This window comes from Cucumis sativus, chromosome 3, assembly GCF_000004075.3.
Source record: "Cucumis sativus cultivar 9930 chromosome 3, Cucumber_9930_V3, whole genome shotgun sequence".
In the NCBI taxonomy this organism is placed as follows: domain Eukaryota; kingdom Viridiplantae; phylum Streptophyta; class Magnoliopsida; order Cucurbitales; family Cucurbitaceae; genus Cucumis; species Cucumis sativus.
In genome coordinates, this window is record NC_026657.2 from 820295 (window position 1) to 845535 (window position 25241).

The following is a 25241-nucleotide window of genomic DNA, read 5'->3' on the forward strand; positions in this document are numbered from 1 at the left end:
ATTTTCAAATTAAAAAAGAAAATTCTATTTAAGAAAAAGTTGGCTTTTAATTTTTTTTACATTTTAATAAGCTAAAATTGACTCATTTTTCAGGAACTTTGAGTATCAATTTAGTCTCTAAATTTTCATCCGTAACTATTACAATTGTCATTTCAATTCTTCAATTTTTTAGTTGTTTATAAAAAATCTCATTAATCTTATTGGCCACAATTCTCTGTATTTATAAATATTGAGAAAGTTTTTTTTTTTTAATTTGAAACAATTAAATAATTGAAAATGATTATTTAATATTTAAAGCCTTCCTTTGCCGCCATGCTTCAACTGAACAACTGTTTATCCCATGGGAAGCGAAGACCAAGAATTTCTTCATCCAGAGGAGCAAAAGAGCGATGTTAAAGATTTCTTTAAACAATAATTCATTAACAATGGAACATACAAAACCTCAATCGAAGGAAGATTTGGAGAATCTGTACGAGAAACCGCGTAATTCGCTCGTTAATCGAAGGCGTCGGCTTCTTTCTGGCCTTAGAAATGCCTTCTTCTGCAACAAACGCGAAAGCTCCATTCCAACAGTTTCATATTTGATTATTTGAATATAGAAACCCCTGATATTTGTCATTTTCATTTTCGTCATCACGATCTGGCTCTATCTCGTGAGTACTCTCAATTTCTTCAGTATACATTTTTTTTTGCTTTTTTTTTTTTAAATTGTTATTATATTGATTGAATAAGTCCATTCTGCTTGTTTGATTGATTGATTGATTAAATATTGTGGATATAGCTTTTCAATTATAACTACGCCCAATAGGGAGGAAATTGGGTTTTATAATATATATGTTAAATGACAAATTATGACATTGGAATTTTCAACAAAACCTAATCTTAATTGATGCCTATTCTTTTTAAATCATATCTATGTGCCTACTATCTGCTGGGAAATGAGGAATACTATATCCTTTTTGCAGCATCCCTAAATTCTCACTTTTTTATTACGTCTGTTGTTAGTTCTAAAGTTCTTACCGGCCTAGTTGGTCGTCTGTGATATTGCTTGGACGGTGTTTTGGAGTTTGGTTGTCAACTCTCAATTCATATGAAGTCAATGATTGTGGTTTGACAGGCTTGTTAGGGGAAGTTCTTATTTCCTTGTCACTATAGTGGAGACATGTTCAATCATAATTTTTGGTTGAATAAATGCTCCTTTTCGGGTTTGTGAGATTTGACTCGTAGTTTCAAGTGCTGATATCCTTCCAAGGATATTAGAGTCCACAAGCTTGAAGGGCTTCCAATTATTCATCTGGGTAGGAAGTGTTGAAGCATCTTGCAAAGGATGATTGCTTCTTACTATATGTGCTCTTCAACAAAACTTTTGGGGATCTCAAAAGAGCAAACAGAATAGTCCGTCTCAAATTGAGGTTTTTGATATATATATTTTTTTTTTGAATTTAGGAAATTTCATAGGGTAGCCTTAGCAAATTATCCTTTTTAAGCCCTTGTTTTATACGTAGAACATAGGCTTCTTTCTGTCTAGAAAATATTCAAACGTTGGTGTTGATATCATCGTGAATATGGAAGGAAGAGGTGTATCAGAATTATACAGAAACGCAAGTGAGGAGCTATTTCTTAAATCTTGGGTAGAAAATTCAATTGGAATGTCAACGCCAACCATGGAGATGATGGGATTTAAAAATCTTTCTCAGAGCTTCCGTACAGATAGTGAGGAGCTTTTTAAAAGCTGGCTAACAAATGGAGAGGCAAGCAGCTCTATTACCTTTTTGGCTTTGTTAACTTGTGGTTGAAAACAAAAATAAAGCTAAAGCCTAATCTGTTCAACAATCGTGGTTAAAAAAAATCATCTATTCGAGAATTGATAATATTATCGTTATTGTTTATTAAGTTTTACCAGGTTCACTGACTAGCATGGAAATGGTAATAGTTTGGTTCATTCCCCTGGTTGGAGTTTTTTATATGTGGTCATATTAATGCTGTGCCTTTTCCTATTACAAAGGGATCTAGTATTTCTAATGATAATATTTCTGTGAAAAAAATTCACAATGGGAGGGCTCAGTTGTAGCTTGCGCTGTTTATACTTTTAAACAAATTTGCAAAGAAAAGAAACCTCACTGAGAAGAGACAAATCAGCAGATGCTCTAGTGGGCACGAATGACCAAACTCTTGATTTCCAAGATCATATTTGTGATGTTTCATGTGAAAGAAAAGCCAAAGCGAACTGTTGGATAATTGAATCTTGATGCGACTTCATGTTCATACTTCCCTGTGTCTTGGAAATATGTCTGATGTGACTTAGAAGAAATCTGGACAGATCAATATATTTTGGAGGCATGATAATTTTGTTGTAATATTTTTTTGTTCTCGAAGAAGTATAGCTCTGTCATCAGACAATTCTAGATAATTCAATTAGATTTATTTGGATAAATTACTGTTATCCAAATAAAAGGGTTCAGTAAGAAGCATTAAACATTCAACGTTGTTAACTTGTTTGTATAACACACTAACGTTTCTATAGCTTTTCATTGTGCTTGATTGATTTTTCTCTTGACTGTATCTTAAAATCACCTTCGTGAGAACTTGTATGAATATTTTTGTTGATACATTTCTTTTTTCAGAATGTCAACAGCACATCAGGCCCACCTTATCGCACTCGACAGACATCAAAAAGGTTGGTGTGTTAAATTAGTACAGCTACAACAAAAGGCTTATGAGGTTGAATATGTCAGATGCTTTGTCTTGATCATGATTGGTTCTGAGTTGTCTAATTAAATATCAGTAACAGTAATTAGTTTTATTTAGATGCTTGGTACTGATAGTTACAAATAAGGTTGAAACAAAAGCATCTGTTTGTTTTGGACAATGAGTAGAACTTTTTTTCTCTTTATGGTCAGGGCTGATCTGCATAGTGATCTTCATGAACCCCTTTATACAACAATTGATAGATAAAATTGGATTTATCTGCCACAGTGAACTGGGCAAATTTAGTACTTAGTTCACCTGTAAAAATATGGAGTTCAACAGACTCTGGCACATGGAACTTCTTTTCGGATCAAATGTGATAGACTCGCCAAAATATAAGTTCTAAATATAAAATCAGAAAAGAAAATGGGAGTTCCATATAGGGAAAATTAGCATTGTTGTATGTAAATTTTTATATTTCCTTTTGGTAAGATCATTCTGAGATCAATTTTCAAAAGGTTTTTCACCAAGAACATGGTAGGTATACTCACAACAGTTTATTGTCTTAGAGAAAGGGGCTGTGTTATTAAGGTAGGTGTCATTTTTCAAGTGTAATTGTCAATAAATTGTGATGATCATTAAGTTGCGCCATTCAAGTTTTAAAAGAGTGTCCTAGCTTAGAGACGTGGCTCTCATCGTCTTCCATTCCCTTTGTGCAGGATTTCCTCTGAGATTGTTGATCTGTCTAGTCCTCAGTATGTGGGAAAGCATCAAAAGAGAATAAGCAATGAAGGCACCTCTACAGTTGATGATATCCCAGGAGTTCATCAGCAAGCGTTCAGGTTTGCTCTTCAATTTTTTTGAACACAGCTCTAATGCTATTGGCAATATTTCATGGGAGTTTGTTTTTACCTCAAATTTCGTCTGTTGGATGATTTATATGTTTTGACCTTTTGAACTTCTTCCAGGAACGTTGCGGAAAGTGAAGTCCAAGGTAGTAACCTATATCTTGCTAAGGTTTGTTAATCTTCTCTTCGAAACTTGAGGTAATAAAGCATCACAACCTTTTAATATCTCGGTTTTTTTTTTGCAGGCATGGTTCCATAGTTCTCAACCTATGACAAGAAGTCGTTCATCTGAGCTAAGGTAATCATTGTATGGACTAATCTTTCACCATGATGATATTGAAAGTTTTTTTAGATGTATATTCTAATTTAAAGACTCGAGAATATTTCAAGTTTTTTTCCCTTGACAGAAATTACCAAAACTTGATTTCAGAATCCAAATTGAAATTGTAAATTTATACGTTATGGTCAAGAAACAGAAGTTTCATTTACAAGAGAGAGAATATGGAAAAGGGGAGATGAGATGCCCCACCCATCACGGGTTATAAAAAAGACTGACTAAATCCAAAAAAATATGTCCTGATTAGTTTCTTGATCATGAAAAATTCTAGCATTTATTTTCTTTCAAATCATAGTCTCTAGAGAAGGCTATACACCATTGGACCAAAGGATATTTTCATGAGTCTATTCAAACTCAACAATTTCCCTGTTGGGATGTGAATGCTCCACATATGAACTCATTTTTGAATAAAAATTTGTTGTGTTGGGACATTTTTATAAACGCAAGCTTGTGATGAATTAATGAGTTTGTAAAAGTTTCAATTATGCGGGGGAACTTATACTTGCCTGTTCTTCATTGTCTTATTAATGAATGCTATCTAGGAGGAGGTATGCTGCAATGCAAAGTAATCAAAGCTTATTTGGTATGGAGTCCGTGTATGACTTGTCCGGGCATGGAATCAATTCCATGAAACTAGATATTGCAAATTCGCAGAGTTTCAATGACATTTCTACTTGTGAAGTTCCAAACCAGCCTGCAACATTTGTATCCCCATCCAATTCATCGTCATCAATATTCAATACACCTAACATGTATGACGTAGATAAAATTTCTTCTGTTGTAAACATGCTAAAGGGCACATTAGAACGGAAAAAGCTAAATAACCAGATTGATAAAGAGGCACCGGAGGATAGTTCAAACGCACATTTTTGTGCTCAAGAAACTATTGGCAACCCTAGTTTCAATAGAGGTAGCGACAATTATATACATCCAATACCAAACAGTTTTCATGACTTCTCTCCTGTTCAAGTCAAGGATAGTAGAATTTTAGAAACGGTTGAGGTATCAGCAGATCTTGGTTTTGAAGCTTTTGTAAATCCTGTAAATCCCATCCAGTCAGGCAGAGTTTCTCAAGAACCTTCTCAAAGTGAATCTTCTGCTGCAGCAGCAATTGTTTCATCCGGGTTTGAAGCATGTGATGGTCCTAGCAATTCAAATCAGACTCATAGCAACGGTGAGAGCTCAAGGAAACAGGTTGCAGGCAGTCGGGGTTTAGAAAATGAATCTCGATCTAAAGGTAACCAATATATGCTGTGTTTTTCTATCGTTGGTGATTTCTACTCTGACCTTGTTGGCCTTGTACATGGATGCCTATCTGGTGATAATTTTAGATTTTTCCTAGCTCAAGGAAACGGTTTTTTTTATTATTAAGTATGTTTCATTTTATGGAACTGCAGATTTCAGAGAGAGAATAATAGACAACTTAAAAGACGATAGAAAGGTGCACCCTTTTTCGATATGGTTAATTTTACAAATTAAGCTATTTAAATTTATAGACATGACTCATAATAAGCTTCTTTTGCTGTGCAGAGGGGGAGTCTAGTTCGTTATGGGTCCGTAACATCAGCTGCTTCTGGTAATTACTTATGTTTTAAGCTACTGATATATACGTATGATTTAACCTATGAGACATCCAGTAAAATTGGAATGATACATAGAAGACTTGCCTAGCAGAAGGATAAACCTATGCATTTCCTGTTAGAGGCCTCAGATTATGAACAAAAGAGTTTCTCTTTTTCTTTTCTTTTTTTAAAGAAATCAAAACTTTCATTAAGAAACATGAAAAGATATACTGGGGCATACTGAATAATAGCCCACACAAGAAGAGCCTCAACCTACAAAAAGTCTTCTAGTCCAAAAAGACTAAAAAAACAGAACACCTAACTGATAATTACAAAAGACCTTAGACCACCGCTCACCAGGAAATACTAATATTTTCCCAAAGAATGTCCCAAGACCGTTAACCCCCTCTATATATCCTGCTATTTTTCAGCCAAACACAGCACAAAATTACAGATGAGTCCTCCTAATGTAACATTCTAAATTAATTCTATTTTGCTGAATGATGCTTCTATTTAGTAACATCTAGAGACGTTTATTATTACAATCACCTTCCTGGGAAGTAGGGAACAACTGACTTGCAGAAAGCATGGATTACTTTAAGAATGATAATGTGCTTAACCTTTATTTCTTTCTAAGTTTATTGTTGCTTAATATTTTGTTGGATGTTCTGAGGTTGTTATTGATTAATAATACAAGCAAAATACCTTTTATAACCAATAAAATTCTGGCAGTGGACAAAGGGGATCCCACGAAAAAGCGCCGGGTGGAGCGATCACGAAAGTATGTTAAAGATCTCTTCATACCGGGGACGGTATTCGTTTTCTTACCCATGTTGTTTCTAGAATTTCAATCTCTGTTGCTAGCTTTCTACTAGAGTGAAATGTTGTTTATGTATTTGGGAAAAGAGAATTACGCTTGTATTTGGGTGTTATCATGAAATTTGAGCAAGAAACTTGTTCATGCTTATGATGACAGAATTCAATACTCGAAATTGATTAGATGCAAATTTAGGTTTAATGGTCACCAATTTGGATAAAGTGACAGGCTATTCTATTATTGTTTCGAATTTGTGTGCAAATCTTAACTCTCAACTCATTCTCAAACACTGTGGAAGTGCAGAATGGCGGAGGCGAAGGAGAGAAATATGACACCAACTATTCCATCGGATATACAATCAGTTATGAAGCGCTGTGAAACTCTTGAGAAGGAAGTGCGGTCACTAAAACTCAATTTGTCCTTTATGAATAGGTAACAGCACCAATTATATTAACTCTGTTTCAAGTTCCAACAGAATATTAGAGGTATTTAAGCTTATTACTATTTCTTCTACTTTTAATATTTGAAAAAAGGAAAAAAAATCAGTTATACCCCTAAAATTCAGGTAGTATAAACCAAATCTCCAAACTAATTATTATGAATTAAAATCTTAATATTATGAATTAAAATCTTAATATTTTATTGACTGAACTAAGTTGATTTAAATCAAATCAAGTAAAAATGGCTCTAACTTCGCAAAAGTTGAAGGTTTAAATAAATTCAATTATTAGTTTAGAGTTTTAATCCATAAAACCACTACTCAAAATTTAAGAGTATGATTTTTTCTCATTTATATGGTTGTCGAGCTTTTGTGAGTCCGATAAGATTTCATATTTTATGATAACAACACATCTACTAATTGCATCCAAATGGAACAAAATTATATTTAAATGTATCTGAAAATTTATATTTCGCATGGAATATTATCATTATTTGAATTGGTTTGGAATGATTTTTTTTAAGGGGAAAAAAGTTGTGTTTGTAAAGCATGTAAAAACTCAATCTAAACCAACCTCTTCTGTCATGTATGTAATAATTTGGTATTACACAATGATGACTTGAGTTCTGATGTATTAACTGTTATAAAAGCTTATACAGCATGATGACATTCTGTTTGCTGAAAGGGGAATAATTCAGCTGTTGAAATTTTCTTCTGATTCTAGTTTTCTACCACATTTTCGAGACATTGACTTCATTCGTCTCATCTCTTGCTTTTGATGATTTCAAACTAAAAAGATTTAAGGAGCAAGTTCTTGATACTTAATGCAGGAAGGATTCTGAACAGACTAAGCAAATAGAGGATCTTCAAAAGCAGAATGACGATTTGGCAGATGAAAAAGAACGCTTACTTGAAGAGATTGAAAGGATTATTTCAGAAACTGGAAGAATGTAAGAGTTATTATTGACCTTTAATTGGACTATGAGACTCTATACTTTACTCAAATTATGATGTTAAGGCTAAGCTTAACTATAAGAAAAACTTCATGAAGGGTCTAACAGTTATTTATTTGCATATGTAGTTTTGGAACATAACTTCTCCTTTCACCTATAATGTAACTCTCAATAACTTCACAAGCATATTGTTAATTGGTTATTTGATACTTGAGAGTTGAGAAATGTTTGATTATCCAAAACATTCAGTGACCAAAGACAAGTAGGTGGCAGATGATTGTATTTTGTTTCAATCAGTTACCATAATGTAAAGCTCATAATTTGTGTTGTATATTCTTGGTGTTTTCGGTTTGGCGCATTGGTTAAAGAGTTCTTTTTTATGTCCCAGTGTTTGAGTTCAATTAAATGCACTTCAACTAATCTTACAAAACAATCCGTCAGACTCTACAAGATTTGAGTGTCAAGAAAGCTCGAATAAATATCAATTTGTTGACACATAGCTACTATATATTGAATCCCCGAATTCTTAGTCATTTATCCATACTATATTACCTTTCTAGCAGGTTAAAAAATAACTTTTGATTTCCTAAATTTTTACCAGAATAATAATTTAGTTCCTAAACTTGACAAATTAGTTTGATAACTTTCAAATGTATGAAAATTTAATTCCTATTGTAATAATTTTATTAATTTCAATTATGTCAACGAGTTTAAAGTTAACAATCTCATTACATTTTAATAGGTATTTTTTTTTAATCTAAAGACTAATTTGTTAGAAAATTTTAGATTAAAACTATATATAAAAAGATACCCTTGAACTTTAGTCAAAGTTCGTAATATCATCATCTCTCTGTACCTTTTGAAATGACCAAGAGACAAATTGCTCCACTAATTAAAAACAAAAACTGATGGGGTAATTAGCTAATCTTTTAGTTGCGATAATTTTACTTAGCTAAGTTCAAGTTAACACACATATATAAACAGATCAATATGACATTCATGATTAAATTGGAACCCTCAATCAAAATTACAATATAAATTATGCTCTCCAAGTAAAAAGAGAATGTCAAGATAAGAAAAATCCTTAGCCATACTTTCCATTTTAGGAAGAAAGTGTTACCTTTTGAAGTGGGAATATAAAATAGCAAACCCTGTCCACAAAACTTGAGATAGTTTATGTACTTGTGTGTAAGGTAAATCCATATTCTTCTTTTGTATAAAATTTTCACATATGAAGAAGTTACAACGTTATCTCATCTCATCAATAAGGACATCATACACATTTTTCTACAAACAGCCGTAATAGGATAATTTCTAACCAACCAATTATCGGGTGTCGTATCGATCCACTGGAAAAAGGCTACGTTTACTTTTCACTTATCTCAAATTTTTTAAACTCCACAGTCCAAACTTTCATATGATCAATCTGAGGACCACAGCCTACTTTTTAGAATATTGAAAATCTCAGGAAGGCTAAGCCTTTTTCCATATTGGATGATTAACCAACCTACAAAGGAGAAGTATGCTACCAGAAAACAAGCACGATTCAGGTGGATAAAAAATCTTGTTGTGAAGTACCTAAGCATCCAGGGAATCAGTGGTTGTAGAATCCTTAAGACAGTAATGGTGATTAACGAAGTCGAGAAACCGGTCACAAGTCCACCCAACATATCCCACCTCCAAAATATAGCTTTTTCCTTGCTAGAATACCAAGATAGCAAAATTTTCGTGCACCTGTAAACCAGTAACGATGATATTTGTGTATTGCGCAAGCACTTTAGTACTAGACCAAGAGAATCCAAACATAGAACTTTTCATTATGGATGAAATAAAAAGAGACTCATGCTCAAAGCTACAATAACCTGCCTTCAAGAGAATAGAGAAATTGCAAAAAAATAAAAGGAGAAGAAATACCAATGAGATACAAAGAGGAGAAGACATCAAAAAGCAAACACTTCAAATCTAACAAACCAACTCCGTAAAGGAAACCAAAAATAGAGAATTAAAATATATTGAAATATAAGAGATAACGAAATCACAATATAACTCCCTCAAACACTTTAGGTATTTAGATTTAGAGTCTTCCCTCTCAAGTATACTAACTTAGGCCCTAATCCGACAAAACAATTGTAATTCCATCCCCCCCAACTCACTCTATTTATAGTTAATCTCCACTCAACAACTCCTAACCTAAACAATGATATACCATTAATACTTATAGTATTCCCACTTCTTTCATGATTCCATTCCCATCGGCTACCATGCAACTAAGCCATCTGGAACATTTTCTTAGAAACTTTAAGTTGTTTTACGTGATAAGGAACATAAGTACAAGTTAATATATTTAATCTTCCAGCTGATCATACTGAAAGGAAACATCATCAGCAGTTAGATTATGCAACACTCTGGACTCAAGCAAGAATTCATATTTCAAGAAGTTTCTAAATGGATCAAGATTCAAATGTGGGAGAAAGAGATTGTGAACATTAGTTGACAATTATTAAATGAAGGGTGAAAACTATAGTAAAAGATGCAATGAACCATGAGTTTTCCAGTTTAATGGTGTATGTTGTTCCAAATGTTAATAGTGTGATCGTGTTTAATCTAGCAAGTCAACTAGAAAGATCCAACAAGCCCAAGCTCAGCCTAGTTACGCCTTTCCCAATATCTAGTCAAGTGTAGCCCTCGTAATTTTGTTGACCAAGTTTGAGAGAAGAAAAAATTTCACAGAAGCGACTGCATGCAAGTATCCATGGGATGACAAAAGTGGAAGACTGTGATACATATATAGTTTAAGCTATGAGATAAAAATTTTGCATATGAAGGATGAAAAAAGACAAGAAACATAAGAAGTCATTACTATCTGCAAAAATTAACAAGTTGTTCCATTTTTCAAAGCCACAAGAAGTAACATAATTCAGATTGGAAATGGTTGGTAAAAGAACTTACAGGAAGTAGTATCTTTTAATCATCTCGATTGTTGTAGGTTCTTGAGCTTGACAACCGGAAAAGCCATCATAGTCTAAGCTCACTTTGGAAATGCCAGATGAGTACCAGCAGTCATATGTTTCATTCACCTAGTTAAAGAACGATATAGGAAATATATTAGAAGTAAATAAAACAGAAACTGTTTGAGATGGTGAATACCTTATCTGCGTCCTTTGTAAACAGAATAATCTAAGGACTTCAATCTATGCAGTAAAATCAATCATGGGTGAGATCCATTGCTAGTGCACCTTGAATTTATATTTAGCCAACCATGCAGCACCAAAATTAGGCCTGCATTTATGAGGAAGGGCTTCATTTGGAGCCTCTGCCAAAGCAACCCGAGCCTTGCCAGAAAAATGATCCTTCATTTCAACCTAAAATAGTGAAAGAAGAAATATAAATAAAGAAGAGTAGGGGCCAGTTTTACATAAACAAGATCTATTTTATAGACTGTACACCTGTGTTATTGAGTTATAAGAAGGGCAGGGGACAAATACATAAAAACAAATTATTGAAAAAATCTTAATGTAGTTCCAATTTAGAATAAACAGTAATGTAGGAGTAAAATTAGAGGTGTTTGGTACCTAGTGTGACAAAATATGACAGCAGCAATATGCAAGCATTCAACACTCATCATGTCAAAAACTTTGGATCACACTGTTCCTAAAGATGAAGGCAACTAATAACACGGGCTTAATCTTGATTACATCGAACTTGGAATTTTAAGTACTCCATTCTAATCGTCTTGCTGACATTTCCTTTCAAATATCAGTATTAGCTAGATTATTCAAGGCAGGAAAATAACCTCTAAGACAGATATCCTCAATCCAATGCTCCCTAAAGGGGGAATTTGATTTCTAGTTTCCACCTTGAAGATCACTTTTTTATTTTAGGAGAACTAAAGCTCTATAAAATTACTTCAAAGCAGTAATAACGGTACTAGTTAGATTATTCAAGGTAGGGAAATAACCTCTAGAGAGATGTCATCAATCAAATGCTCCCAAAACAGAATTTCCTTTCTACTTTAGGGGGGGGGGGGGGGGGGGGGGGGGGGGGTTGTTGTCAAGCTCCATAATTTGATTTCTACTTTCCACTCGAAAAGCATCCAACAAGCAATCTCAAATCTAGCAAATACCCACCCAACAAGGTTTATCCTGACTCTTGGGCCAAAACTTTAAGGAGGAATGGTGATAAAGGTGAATGAACACTAGATACAAGGATCCATTCCCCAAAACCCACTCGACAATTCTCCTAAAAAGGTGAACTCAAGTTTTCCCTGAAGAAGGGATTTTTTAAAAACGCCTTAAAATAGGATAAGAAACATACTTACAACTTGATTCCACGTAGGGTCATCATAACCATTCAGCTAGCAGAGCCTTGTAAAATAAATTTCAAATTACTTAGACCCAACCCTCCTAGGCCAATCAATCATGACACTACCTCCCACCTAATCGGATGAGTATCCCCTCCCTCATCAACATTTTCCAACAGAAATTTGTTCATAGTTTTCTCAAGGTTCTAAACAAAGACAAGAATGTTAAACACAAGCAGCAAGTAAGCCAGGTTCCTACATAAAACCAATAATGTGTGAAGTGTTTTTTTTAATTGTATTAATTGGATAAATCTTTGAGAGGTCCAGGTCCTAATTTCTTAAAAATGGGACGCAACCATGTCATTGTTGTGTCATATCATATCTATGTCCCATGTTGTCGCCATACTTCATAGCTTCCCTAAAATGTTCAAAGACTTCTAAAGGAACAAATTCCATAATATTGACCAAAAAATATAGCAAAATAACATGTAAATAAGAAGCAACCCTAGAATTAATGAATAAGATATTAAGACAATGTATATATAAAAGAATGTATCAAAATTCATTGATGAGTCATGAGCATGAAATGAAGAAACGCAAATCTTCAACTTCGTTAGATATTTAATGTCATCTTGTGATGTCTCATAAAACCAATTCATAATGGCACAGGGTTATTGGCATGAGGTAAATATTAAGTTGTGTAATGAAGTGGAAATGCCAAAGATATACAGATGAGAAGAATTCACTCTAACCTTGAACACTGACGCCCAATAGTAATCATAACGGCATCTAAACTTATTTCTTTCATAGGGGTAGAAGACATTCTTGGCTTTATAATTCAGTAGCCCAAGTTCACAAACCTTGGATGACCTAAGGTCCACACCTGCCAAAAGAAAATTCACTTAAGAACAGATAGTGAAGCCAACTGTCTCTTTTCAGAGAATATTAAAAACCCCACGTTTATGAGAGTTTACAGCACTTAAAACCCCAAGTTTATTATGAATCAAAAGTTTTAAACTCTAAATAATTTCTAATCCTTCCCCTGATCAAGATGATAATGTTGCACATTCAGAATACTGTCGTTTCTGTTATATGGTCACCGATATCTTACTTAGTTTTTCTCTTGTCCATAAAACGGAGTCAATTCTAAGCTAAGTCTGTACCCATATAACTCCATCCACTAACTCAATAATGAGATCATTGTTTACAAAATTAAATAATGGTTATATCCGTAGCTGGATTTACAAGAAGATATACAGACCAATCTTATTACTGTCAGTTACAAATCATCCTGAGATTATCATTTATAAACACCTAGAATGATAGAACCTACTATTTCAATCTCAGATAGTCTCAAATTCAGCATTCAGCAGCACGTCCCCATCACTTACTAAACCTAAACTATCAAAATTATTTGAAAACAAACCAAAATAGAAGACGTAAAAAAAAAAAAAAAAACTCACTGCTGGAAACAATCTTGCACTGAGAACGCAGAGAAATGGGACTAGTAATCGAAGAATTGGCGACAAAAACAGCAACTAAACTCAACGATAGAGTCACAACAAAGAATGAAACTACTGGAAGCAAAAGCGCGGCACACCATCGCATAGTTACAGCTAGAAAACCTCTCTTCGTCGTCTTTCCAGAGGTAGAGACCTCGTCGTCCTCAGAATCCATCAGATTACTGAAATTGAAAACTAATCACTCTAATTTCTGTGATGTACAGCACGAAGTTCTAGGTTGTGAAGAGACGAAATCTCCGGCCACCGGAAACATCTATCCGGTGATCGGAGTCCCTTTGACCAATTGAAGGAATAGACTTTATTTTGCTGAAGCGATTGGGAAACGATCGACTTTTTTTTTCTTTATTTCTTTTCTTTTCTTTTCCTTTTTTTGGGACTTTATGAATGTTTAGAACTTCATAAGATATTTACAAAACCATATGTACGTCAAGCCACGTGGCCTTTATGGCTTTTTTCATTCTTTAAATATATGCAATTTTTGTTTGGTATAGTTTCTAAAAATAACCAAATAAATTAAAATATTTATGAACTTTAACAATTTTAGGATAGAAATTTATAGATTTTATTGTTAATTATTTATAAAATTTGAAATTTTATTATATGTTGTAAAAATTTTATCAAATTTACTATTTTAAAAAATATGTTTATAAATATATATAAAAACATATATACGCACACACTTTTTTTTCTCAAGTTTTGTTTGATGTGTCAATTTGGGAAGTTTCAAATTAATACATTGAGTGCATAAAATTCTTTAATAGACGTGAAAAACAAAATAGGAGAATATGAAATTTATTGATAAATGTACAAATTTTCTTGCGAACACTATCAAATTTGAGTTTTAAAATATTACATATGAGGTTGTTTTGAATTTGGCTCTAATGTTTCAAATTATAAATTATTATAATGTTACCCTTTATGTTAGAGTTTTATTTTTAATTTGAAACAAATATATTCTCTTAGTTTTGATTTCTATAATATCTAGAAACCAAATAAAAACTATAGCCAAAGTCTAAGTATAGAGATGTATATTTTTATTAATAAACAAATTTTGAAACTAAATTTAATGTACTATTTACTAGCAACTTACTCTTGTGTTACATTTTAAATCATTATTATTACTTAATCAATTTTGTTTAAAAAAATTAGAGAAATCGTAATAAACAAAAGATTTGACAAAATATTGACTCTCATTTTCTCGTTTTGTTGTATGAAATGTAAATAGTTTGTCAATTTTTTATCTCTTATTTAAATGGAGAAACGACTAAATTCACATTTTAACATAAAATAAAAGTTTACAATTTATTTTTAACCAATTATTTCCACACAAAAGAAGAGAATATTTTAAACATAAAATGCAAGTTTATGAGCTAAAATGGATTAAAAATGTAAGTGTTGACACGTGGAACGTGACACGAGGGATCACGATTGGGGATGCGTATCGTGGAAGCTGGAAGGGATACAATTGTAATTTTTATAAAAGGCCTTCATGTGTTTTGCTATAATTAATAATTGTAATAGATTTTCGCGGTTTCCCTCGCAAATTCATGGCGCTTCCCTCACTCCACTTTCTCTCTAGGGTTTTAAACTTTTTGTAACTCATTTTCTCTAATCTCTCGTTTCCTGTCGATTCCACATTCTCGGATTCAATTCCCATTCCTTCGATTGAAGTTTTAATCTTCCAAGGAAAAAAAAAACTAAATTCTTTGCTGGGGTGTTCGAGTTTCGTTACCATTTCTTGAAATGGCAGCGTCAATGGCGTCGTCTAAGCTAACGGAAGGAGCAGTGATGGTGATATGCAAGAGGGAATCGTCTGCTGAGACGTTCCAGCCGATTCTACAAGTGATTGATTTGAAATTGGTTAACACTTCGCAACAATCAGGTAGCGAGAGGTTCAGATTGTTGGTTTCTGATGGAACCCATTTCCAGCAAGGAATGCTGGGCACTCAGCTCAACGAATTGGTTAAGTCTGGGAAGTTACAGAAAGGTTCTATCGTTCGACTGCGGCAGTATGTTTGTAACCCCGTTCAAGAACGCCTGTAAGTCTTTCTGATAAACTGAATCTGTTAAAGTTCGATATTTGTTTGCTTTTTGGACAGAAGATTGTTTGGAATCGGCGTGTAGTTTAAAGTGATGGAAGCTAGTGTTCCATTATTTAAATTTCGAAATTTGATTGCTGGGAACTACTTGAGTGCAGATTGTGTGTATATTTGAAGTTTACTTCTCTTTTCATTTTGGCATCTTTCTTTCTTTTGTTTTCTGATGATAAGATATAAGCCATATCAGTTATGAAAAATAGGAGCAAAGCAGATAGGAAATCTCTCCTCGTTGATTTCTTTTCATTATATCCTGTGCTTCCTAACTTTTAAAGCTAGGGACTAGATGAAGAGTGTGGATTTTCTCTTTTGAGAGACTCCACTAAAAGAATCACCCTTGTGATTTATTTCTCCAATATTCGAGAAGATACTTTGAGAGAAGATCGAGAAGGAAAATTTTATTGAATGACCATCCCAGATTACGAATAATCTATGCTGTATGATCATCATTGTAGTTCAAAACCACCACTCAATTTCTATTGCTTCAATGATCAATATCTTCCTTAAGTTTGCTAGGAAAACAACGTTAGGATGTAAAATGTCAACCAGGGAGTGAAAGGCTCGTCTGTTTTCACAAAACTTGATTTTCAATCCATCACGTAACACTTGCAAGGGCCCTTCTCCATCATCGTGTATTTAAACATAGTAGATCAAGTGCCCCTTGATGAACCTGCTAAGAAATTTGCTAGTGGATCAACCCTATTGTATAATTGCCATCAATACCATGCCTACTTTTTTTCAACCTCTCAAGTAAATCTCCTCTTCCATTTTTAAAGATAAGAAACGTCTTTATTTTAAGTTTCTAACCCAGATGAACCATTCTGGGTTTATTCTTTTGTTGTTTGTTGATGTCTAACGTTCAATTGTTAGTGTACAATTTTCCTGAAGAGTTTCGTGAGCATTTCTTCTATTAAGTATTACGGCCTTAAAGGTTGTTTATTCAACTGAGTCTACAAAAAAACACATGTATCAAGGTTGTTTTACTGTTTCCTTTTTGAATGCTACCGAGTTTGCCTTTGAAGAGATGATTTATTGCTGATCCATAATTATATATATTGCTCCTTGTTTGTGCTCTCTTACTCTTCTTTATATTAATTTTTTGGGGGGAGGTAATATTTTACATTCTTTGTATAACTTGTTAATTTTCAACCACAGGATTATAATTGTCATTGAGTTGGATGTGATAGAGGAAATGTGTGACATTATTGGTGAACCTGTATCAGCCACAAGATCGTCAGCTAATGCATTAAGTGGAAACCCCCTACCCTCTGTGGGGGGTCTGGGGGCTTCACCTGGTAGTGGAATGATTGGTAAGGGAAATGTATCGAGTGCGTCTTTTGAACAGCCTAAAGTGAATCAATCACATGTACCACACATGGGATCTTATTCTAATCCTCCTGAGACTGGAAGATTCTCTGCATCAATTGCGCCTCCTTCTTACTCTAAGACAGATTCTGGATCAAGATTTAATGGGCCATCTCCTTTAACTGGATCATATGGTGATCAGAAGATGGCATATCACAACAGCGGGTCAGATATTCCCAGGCCACCTCTAAATTCTAATGCCTATGCCCGTCCTCAGCCAATATATCAGCAGCCTCCTTCAATGTACAGTAACAGAGGACCAATAGCAAAAAATGAAGCTGCCCCAAGGATAATGCCTATTTCTGCTCTGAACCCTTACCAAGGTAGGTGGACAATAAAGGCTCGAGTTACTTCAAAAGGAGAACTTAGACACTACAACAATCCTCGTGGTGACGGGAAAGTATTTTCATTTGATTTACTCGATGCTTACCGTGGAGAAATACGAGTAACATGCTTCAATACAGTAGCTGATCAGTTTTACAACCAAATTGAATCTGGTAAAGTCTACTTCATTTCTAAAGGAAGCCTGAAACCTGCTCAAAAGAACTTTAACCATCTCAAAAATGACTATGAAATATTTCTTGAAAACACATCAACAATCCAACCTTGCTTTGAGGATGACCAATCAATCCCCCAGCAGCAGTTTCATTTCCATCAGATTGGTGAGATTGAAGGCATGGACAGCAACAGTGTTGTAGATGTAATTGGTGTTGTTTCTTCCATTAATCCTGCAACTTCTTTGATGAGAAAAAATGGTACTGAGACTCAGAAGAGATCCCTTCAGTTGAAAGATATGTCTGGCCGAAGTGTTGAATTGACTCTTTGGGGGAACTTCTGTCAAGCGGAAGGGCAAAGATTGCAAAATATGTGTGACTCGGGGTTGTTCCCAGTTTTGGCCGTGAAATCTAGTAGAGTAAGCGACTTCAATGGGAAGGCAGTGGGAACCATTTCAACAAGTCAGCTCTTTATAGAGCCAGATTTCCCCGAGGCTCATTCACTGAGAGAGTGGTTTGAAAGGGAAGGGAGGAGTACTCTTTCTGTCTCTATATCCAGGGAAGTTGCTAGTGTGGGTAGGACAGATGTCAGGAAGACCATATCTCAAATTAAAGATGAGAGGTTAGGAACCTCTGAGAAGCCAGATTGGATCACGGTTAGTGCAACTGTTTCATTTATTAAGGTTGACAGTTTCTGCTACACAGCATGTCCTATCATGATCGGGGACCGACAATGTAGCAAAAAAGTTACAAATAATGGAGATGGAAAATGGAGATGTGACAGGTGTGATCAGTCTGTTGACGAATGTGACTACAGGTACATACTCCAGCTGCAAATACAGGATCATACTGGCTTAACTTGGGTAACTGCCTTTCAAGAAGGTGGTGAGGAGATCATGGGCATACCTGCAAAAAGATTGTATTATTTGAAGTATGAAGAGCAAGATGATGAGAAATTTGCAGAAATCATCCGGAAGGTTCTTTTTACAAAATTTATAATGAAGTTGAAAATAAAGGAAGAGACTTTTAGTGATGAACAGAGAGTAAGATCAACAGTGGTAAAAGCAGAAAGCATTAATTTTTCAAGCGAATCCAGGTTTCTTCTAAATTTGATGGAAAAACTCAAGCCAGAGAACAGTAGTTCTGCTACCCCAAAAGCAGAAAGCACCATACATAATTTCGGTTTTCGTGACACTGCTTCTGAAAATATTGGTGGTGGACAGTTCGTGTCACCCATTCGAAATAGTACCAATTTCAGCAGAGAATATGGTACACCCAACCAAGGTGTTCAGTATGGGAACCAGTACAGTAGCTCTAGGCCTTCTCCATCCACACCGCTTAACTCGAACACATACTGCAACAGCTGTGGGGGTTCTGGCCACAGCTCAACGAACTGCCCGAGTATCATGAGTGGTCCTGCACTGTCTGTTGGAGGTGGGATGTATTCAAATCAAGCTTCTGGCCCTTCGGGTGGTACCTCCGGTGAATGCTTCAAATGCCATCAAACTGGGCATTGGGCTAGGGATTGCCCTGGCTTGGCCAATGTCCCTCCAGCTTATGGTAACCGTGGCTTCACGGCTAGGTGATGCTCAGGGAAGTTCCTAATTTCTCTGAATGACTAGTTTCCATTTTCCTTTTCCTTTCATTTAAAAGAGATATTGCATGCATAGCGCCAATGTGGAAAGCTTTGCTTGCCATCTCGAGCGCTTAGTTCATGAAATTTTCTTGTACAGATGTTGCTTGGGAACTGTGTTTTGGATCTTAGATGATCTGTAAGCATAGGTTTTAGTCTACTTGTTTCTTTCGTCCTTTTCTTTTGATGGCTGCGTTTATATCTGGATAAATTATTGTATCCTTTGTACACTTTAAGTTTTCTTTTGCATGTATCTTTTTTCTTTTCGTTAGTTTCTTTATGGTAAATAGTTTAGTCAGCCTATTGATCAAATAAATAGTTTGTGAGAGTTCTTTTTACATTGTGCAGTTTCATCTTAAGCTTAATTCATAATCAGGCGACCTTTTCTATTATTATTATTTTGACAAGAGAAGAATCCATCGTATTATTACAAATGACATTCCCAGTTGTTTACAATCAGCACAAAGTTATATGAAGCCACGATAGAGCTTAAGAATACTTGAAAGGGTAATCATGATAATTGAGGTAAGTTGAGTAGTAATGTAATATCTCTTGGGAGCACAAAATCCCATTTGAATGCACCGTAAAGTTTACCAAAAAATAGTTTAGGGAAAATGTGCAATGGAGGAAATAGTGATTATGAGATTCATCAAGGAACATGTACATTGAAAGAAACTTGAAAGAAACTAAGTTTTATGAATCAAAAATTGAGGTGGTGTCAAACGATGTCGCGCACCCAGTTGGGAAAGGTATCGACCCAATTTTAAAAAAAATATATTTTACATAATGAGTTACCACATGAGCAATTAGGTTCCTCCGCGTGAGCAACTAGATTTCTATCACGAGGATAAAATGAGATATTTTCTTAGTGTCTTGGTCCAAGAGTGACTTTGTTATTTAAATTTTCAAGATCACCTAAATCAAAATATTAAGAAATTTTTCTTCTTAGTTATTGAAACTGCAACTTGGTAAGTATTGCATGTCATTGAGAATGGGCCATGTTCCAAAAACAAATGCTACCCAGCACCTACCAAAATTTAAAATTACAATGGATACAATTGTTACCTCCACGTTTAGAGTATAATTTCACGTTCTTTTATTAAAGTTCTTTGAAGTATTTAACCAATTTACCTAACCTATCGGTTTTCTCCATTATGACTTCGAGTGAAAAATGCTTTTGGAATAGTGAAAAGCACCCTCGACCGCAGCTCAAAGTAAATAAGAACTCTTGGACCTGAAACTTTTTATCAATCTTAAAGATTTAAGGAGCTCTTATGATAACACAAGAACTTCTCCACAAAAATTCGTTATACATATTAGTGCAAAATAGTTATTGTCCATTCCATAAATACCACCATGTATGGACTCTAAAGATGGCAACATGAATTGAGATAACATTACAAGACTGGTTTTTTCACATTTAGCCAGTCTTTATAAAGGATTTTTCATTCATATTTAGCTATAGAGAAGTTTTTCAAAAGCATGATACACAACATTATATGATAGCCATGACAGAGGTTATCTATTAAATCTACATTTCATCAGGTAGTCTTATTAACAATATCAATGGCACTTCATTTATTTCGTAATATATCTATAAGAAGTTTCTTACGTGCATACATTCGCTGGGGTAGACGTTTGCGTACCATCCTTCCGGAGAGGATCGAACACCATTCTTTCTACACCACAACGACTACCTACTATAGCATCAACCTGGGTTAACTCGTAGCTTGGAGTAGACTCCAGTGTTGGTATAACTGTTGTTACCTTTCCCTTCTCAGCAATAGCTTTAAGTCGCATACGTTCAGCTCTCGAGCCGATAACCTGCCCTAGTACGGAAGCAGCTATGGTCATTGCCATGGCGGTCTTTGGCATCAAGACAGATTTCCGAAGCATGGCAATAAAGGGTACAGCTGCATGAATGGCCACAAACCATGAAAATGAAAACTTCTGAGTGTGTTCCCTCCATATCCCAAGTGGAACATTTGCCGCCATGCCTAAGGCAGCAATGACAAGCATTTTCGAAGGAAGTGGCTGAGGACGCAGATTTTTTACAAATGCCGTACGAGCGAGGGCAGCACGCGCAGCAACTATAGCTGGTGGACACTTAAGCTTCATACCAGGTGGTAGCTGAAAAGCTGATGCAACAAGTGGGAGGACTCCGCTAACAGCTCTAAAAGACTTGGCAATTGGACAGTTTCCTGTTTCCAACCACTCATTTCCCAGAGCCTCGTGCTTGGATGAATTTCCTTTTTTCTGGAAAACAAGCAAGAAACAGAAATGAAACAAATACAGAAAGAATGAGCAAATGCTTGCCAACTTTAATCACACGTGACATTAGTACAAACTGAAAATCTAGAAATTATCTTTAAATTGCTGTTTTGGATGGATTAAACAATTTTGTTTGGAAAGTTTGCTAGAGATGAAAAGAAAATAAGGAGTTTACAGATATAACCATCTTCGTCATTTTCAACAAAAGGGGGTCAGGCAAGGAGAGGACGCTTGAAAATCTTAATTTGTGAGTGAAAAAAGAAACCAAGTGAAATTAGATTATCAATTGACAAAGAAATCTTTTGGTTTTAATGAGAGAATTTTTCTTTAAAATCTGGTTTGCTTAGACAATTTTGAGGGACGACAAACAAAAATAGTAATGTCCAATACATCGGGATTTAAATCCCTTCAAATCCTAAGGAAACAGACAGGGTTAGACTTCCAAACACTATCAGACTATCTCCTCCACATGTGACGTTTAAACAAGTTCAAGTCCCATGTTTTCTAGTTTTCCTTCATAACCCTGCTAGATACAAGAATTGTATGCACGCCAAATTCTTGCTCTTTTTTAGCAACGGAAGCCAATGAAAACCACATTTTGTGAGCAAATTGTATCAAATTCTGAAATCCAGTTTCCATTGAAGTAGGCATCAAAGAAAAAGTACTACGGATGATCTAACTTAGGTCAGTTAAGAAGAATGCACATTTAGTCTACCTGTGACGAATTATTTTTCTTGTTGGATGCCTCAGACTTTTGTTTCTTCCATTTCTCAGAGAAGCTACCGAAGCTGAATGGCCCCCCTGGTCCAAAAGCTGACAGACTGATGGTTGCAGCTTTTGCTGCCAAGGGGTTGAAAGGAGAAGCCATCTCCGGTTCTAGCGATATTTTATCAGAGCCAGATCTCTCAGATAGTGGGACAACTCCATCTTTACCATGAAAGAGCTTAAATGCTGTATCAAAATTAGGACCATCCTCAAAAATTGGCCCTTTCGCTCCTCGAACCTGAACATACAAAAATAATATATTGACTTTTCCAAAATGGATCAGGCATTGCAAATGTGTATGGTAGAGCAGATAAGGAGGTTTACCGGGAAGTTGAAAGTCAAGGTGGAGAAAGAAAAGCTGGTTGGCTTATTGATATTCCTGAGGAAAGGGCATCTCTGAATGTCCATTTCATTAGAGTAGCACCCAGATGCCTCATCATTCATTCCTCTTAATATAAAGTCCATTCCTGCTTCTTAATATGAGTTTTCCTGCAAAATATAAGGTTAAGAAACAAAAAGGGATAGAAACTAGAAAGGTCAGATGCCCTCTAGGATCAATAATTACCAACTTCCATGTTTTAAGACATAAAAGGCAAAAGCAAGGCACGGGAGGGGAACTTTATAAAAGATAACACACCATAAAGATATCAGCTCATTTTGAATCATAGTTTCTCTTCAATTTCAATTTGCTTTTTAAATCATGAGTAATCTTATATGCACCCCAACTAATCTCACACGACAATGGTCTCATTCTTCGACTGAACTCCCCCTTAGGGAGTTTAATCCTACTCACTTTACTCAATTCACACACCCCAAATTCCAAAAGGCTTAAAAGATGTAATTTGTTCTTCCTCAGAGATATTAGATATTGGAAATACATGCTTTAAAATTTCAAGGTATAACCATCATAAAGATGATTCTCCATCAATCTTCGAAGAGAAATTGACAATTATCACTAAGGACCAATAAACGGTATATGTTATTATTACACCCAAATGAGAGATGATCCTGAACACCCAATTCTCCAATTAAACATTTCAAATCACCAACCAATCCCAAGGGAAAAATTACAGAAAATTAAATAGAAATGCACCGATCGGTAAGAACAAGAAGAAATCCATATGAATTTCTCCAGTCTCAAACATACTCCCGCACCAAGAGAGCAATTCGCATAAAATATCATAAAAATACACACAATGAAATATCAGAATCAAGACAATGTTGGAAAAACAGGTATCTGATCACATTTAACCCTAAAATTCGGGCTCTCTAAGAGCCAGAGTATGAAGAAACTACAAAATTGACATAGAAAAACATTGAAATGAAGAAAAGAAAAATAAAAAGCGAATCAAAGGGGAGAAAATACCGAAGAAAGTGAATCTGGACGAGTGATTGAAGCCGGAAAATATCGGCCAAGAAGAGAGAAGGAGCAGGTTGAGACGTGTGGTTGCCACAAACACAAAGTTCTTCGTATTTTTCTCTACTCTACAATGGCTGGCTGCGTTCGGCTAACCACCCCCAATAAATTTGCCAATAATTGTTCCAAAAACAGTCCCTTTACGACGCCGTTTCAACGTCCCACGATGGAAACGTTGAAAAGTCTCCCTTATTCCAATTATATTTTGACTAATGATTCTAATTATATTTCGATATAAAATGTATATTATTTTGGAATTTTCTTCAAAAATATACAACGATTTGCTTGTTTAGATTTAATCACTTAAAACTTGGTTACTTGTTATTTAAATTATTGATTTATTATTTGGCACGCCATCTTCAACCAAATAATAATTTAAAAAGAAAAAGAAAAAGAAAAATTAGAGAATAAGAGAAGAAAAGAATGATTTTGTTACACGGTTAAAATAAAAATAGAACTTTCAATCAAATATTTAGAAAAATTAATTGTAACAAATTTTATCTTTTAGTGGTTTTATCCTGTAGAGTGTAAATAATTTGTCAAAATTTTCTATTTTTGAAAAAAAATATTATTTATATTATATTTACATTAGAGATATTTTGTCTTTGTGTGTTTCGTATATTTTTTCATGACGTAGTAAAATGTTGATTAGTTACTCGTATAAAATATTGAAACACGTGAAAATACTGATTGAAAATGTTGACATATCATTGCAAATTTAATAATGCCATTACTATCTAACTTCATTAATTGTTCGTCGTAATAATGGTATTTAAGAGTAAACTAATGTCTATACAATAAATCAATACGCCACTTGGCGATGTGCCAAATTATGAGTGAAAAAGTGCATATTGTTTCCATACTACTTAGTATGTGTGAATTTGAATGAATGGTACAATCAAAATAGGATTAGAAGCAACAAAGTCGAAAAAATAATAAGGTTTTCGTCAAAATAGCACACTAAGCCCAACCGGGATCGAGAGGATTAGTTAATGTCAAAGCTCCAATTAAATTGTTGGGCTAAGGCCGACCTTAGCAAAATAGCTAATGGCATGTCTTACACAAAGCCTCAACCCAAATCATCAACCTAAGACTGAAATGGGTGCGAGTTTCGCCTCAACTTTAGTCAAACACAAAATTAGACACATTTCTCGGTTCAATAGATTATATCATTATTCTAAAGCGACTCTAGTTTACTCTTTGACTTAAGCATCAAAGTGTCACATTGATGTACATATTTTTTTTTTGCAGGTTATTTTTTATATCCTCTCCAAACGTTTTTGTCACGTGAAAGTTATGTGTGTTTTTTCTTGACTAGATTTTGACATCAACATTACTATAATTTTAGTTACGTTTTGTATGCTAGATAACATTGGAATTATTCACATAATTAGAGTATTTTTAGATATGTTATTCTTATAATATTTTGTTCATTAAGTGTATTATTCTTTACCTATAATTAGACTCGTGCCCCTAGTAAATTAAAAATTGAAATAGATAATCGTTGCAACTTTTAACTTTGACTTTAGAAAATAATATAATCTATATTTGATGGGAAGTGTTTGGTAGATAAAGTGTGATCAAAGAGGATCTTTTAACTTCAACTTTTGAAAATGATATTTAAATATTAGATGAGATAGTGTGAAAAGAAATCATTTTTTAAAAAAATTATCCCTTGAAAAAGCGATTTTTAAAATTTAAAAAATTCACAAATTATTTACGGTCCATAACAA

General features: G+C 34.5%; 4 protein-coding genes across 6 annotated transcripts; 2 read left to right on the forward strand and 2 right to left on the reverse strand.

The window, feature by feature from the left end:
• The first annotated feature begins 319 nt into the window (after positions 1-319).
• On the forward strand, positions 320-7995 carry LOC101208411 (protein CYCLOPS). Of its 3 annotated transcripts, none has more exons than XM_011652007.2 (11): positions 320-653; positions 2625-2677; positions 3408-3530; positions 3657-3682; positions 3782-3834; positions 4416-5110; positions 5271-5314; positions 5404-5449; positions 6168-6216; positions 6556-6684; positions 7522-7995. In XM_011652007.2, the coding sequence occupies exons 3-11, from the start codon at positions 3476-3478 to the stop codon at positions 7643-7645; spliced, it is 1221 nt and encodes a 406-aa protein (XP_011650309.1). In that variant the 5' UTR covers positions 320-653; positions 2625-2677; positions 3408-3475; the 3' UTR covers positions 7646-7995. The 3 variants fall into 3 exon arrangements, 2 of the variants coding, with proteins under 2 accessions (XP_011650309.1, XP_011650308.1); XR_004214909.1 differs by lacking the exon at positions 320-653 and adding an exon at positions 783-1751 and having other exon boundaries at positions 3657-3705; positions 6168-6247; positions 7522-7585; XM_011652006.2 differs by lacking the exon at positions 320-653 and adding an exon at positions 948-1751 and having other exon boundaries at positions 3657-3705.
• A 721-nt stretch (positions 7996-8716) lies between these two features.
• LOC101211843 lies at positions 8717-13858 on the reverse strand. Its single transcript, XM_004146076.3, has 5 exons — positions 13408-13858; positions 12697-12827; positions 10881-11006; positions 10594-10721; positions 8717-9378 (listed from the first exon to the last, which is right to left on the reverse strand). Exons 1-5 carry the CDS (start codon positions 13619-13621, stop codon positions 9066-9068), a joined length of 912 nt encoding a protein of 303 aa, XP_004146124.1. The 5' UTR covers positions 13622-13858; the 3' UTR covers positions 8717-9065.
• A 1136-nt stretch (positions 13859-14994) lies between these two features.
• Positions 14995-19393, forward strand: LOC101211358 (replication protein A 70 kDa DNA-binding subunit A). Its single transcript, XM_004146074.3, has 2 exons — positions 14995-15506; positions 16719-19393. Exons 1-2 carry the CDS (start codon positions 15211-15213, stop codon positions 19006-19008), a joined length of 2586 nt encoding a protein of 861 aa, XP_004146122.1. The 5' UTR covers positions 14995-15210; the 3' UTR covers positions 19009-19393.
• A 1036-nt stretch (positions 19394-20429) lies between these two features.
• On the reverse strand, positions 20430-23691 carry LOC101211606. Its single transcript, XM_004146075.3, has 4 exons — positions 23458-23691; positions 22416-22580; positions 22042-22329; positions 20430-21311 (listed from the first exon to the last, which is right to left on the reverse strand). The coding sequence occupies exons 2-4, from the start codon at positions 22554-22556 to the stop codon at positions 20664-20666; spliced, it is 1077 nt and encodes a 358-aa protein (XP_004146123.1). The 5' UTR covers positions 22557-22580; positions 23458-23691; the 3' UTR covers positions 20430-20663.
• Positions 23692-25241: the final 1550 nt, after the last annotated feature.

Excerpts from the sequence above, each read along its gene's own strand:
- LOC101208411 (XM_011652006.2), top strand. The coding sequence starts at position 1,566 with ATGGAAGGAAGAGGTGTATCAGAATTATACAGAAACGCAAGTGAGGAG. Across the intron at positions 1,752-2,624 it reads GCTGGCTAACAAATGGAGAG|AATGTCAACAGCACATCAGG; the intron begins GCAAGCAGCTCT and ends TTCTTTTTTCAG. Across the intron at positions 3,531-3,656 it reads GTTCATCAGCAAGCGTTCAG|GAACGTTGCGGAAAGTGAAG; the intron begins GTTTGCTCTTCA and ends AACTTCTTCCAG.
- LOC101211843 (XM_004146076.3), bottom strand. The coding sequence starts at position 13,621 with ATGGATTCTGAGGACGACGAGGTCTCTACCTCTGGAAAGACGACGAAG. Across the intron at positions 10,722-10,880 it reads TGGCTAAATATAAATTCAAG|GTGAATGAAACATATGACTG; the intron begins GTGCACTAGCAA and ends TTCTTTAACTAG. Across the intron at positions 9,379-10,593 it reads ATTAAAAGATACTACTTCCT|GTGCACGAAAATTTTGCTAT; the intron begins GTAAGTTCTTTT and ends ACTGGTTTACAG.
- LOC101211606 (XM_004146075.3), bottom strand. The coding sequence starts at position 22,556 with ATGGACTTTATATTAAGAGGAATGAATGATGAGGCATCTGGGTGCTAC. Across the intron at positions 22,330-22,415 it reads CCTTGACTTTCAACTTCCCG|GTTCGAGGAGCGAAAGGGCC; the intron begins GTAAACCTCCTT and ends TTGTATGTTCAG. Across the intron at positions 21,312-22,041 it reads AGAAAAATAATTCGTCACAG|AAAAAAGGAAATTCATCCAA; the intron begins GTAGACTAAATG and ends CTTGTTTTCCAG.
- LOC101211358 (XM_004146074.3), top strand. The coding sequence starts at position 15,211 with ATGGCAGCGTCAATGGCGTCGTCTAAGCTAACGGAAGGAGCAGTGATG. Across the intron at positions 15,507-16,718 it reads AACCCCGTTCAAGAACGCCT|GATTATAATTGTCATTGAGT; the intron begins GTAAGTCTTTCT and ends TTTCAACCACAG.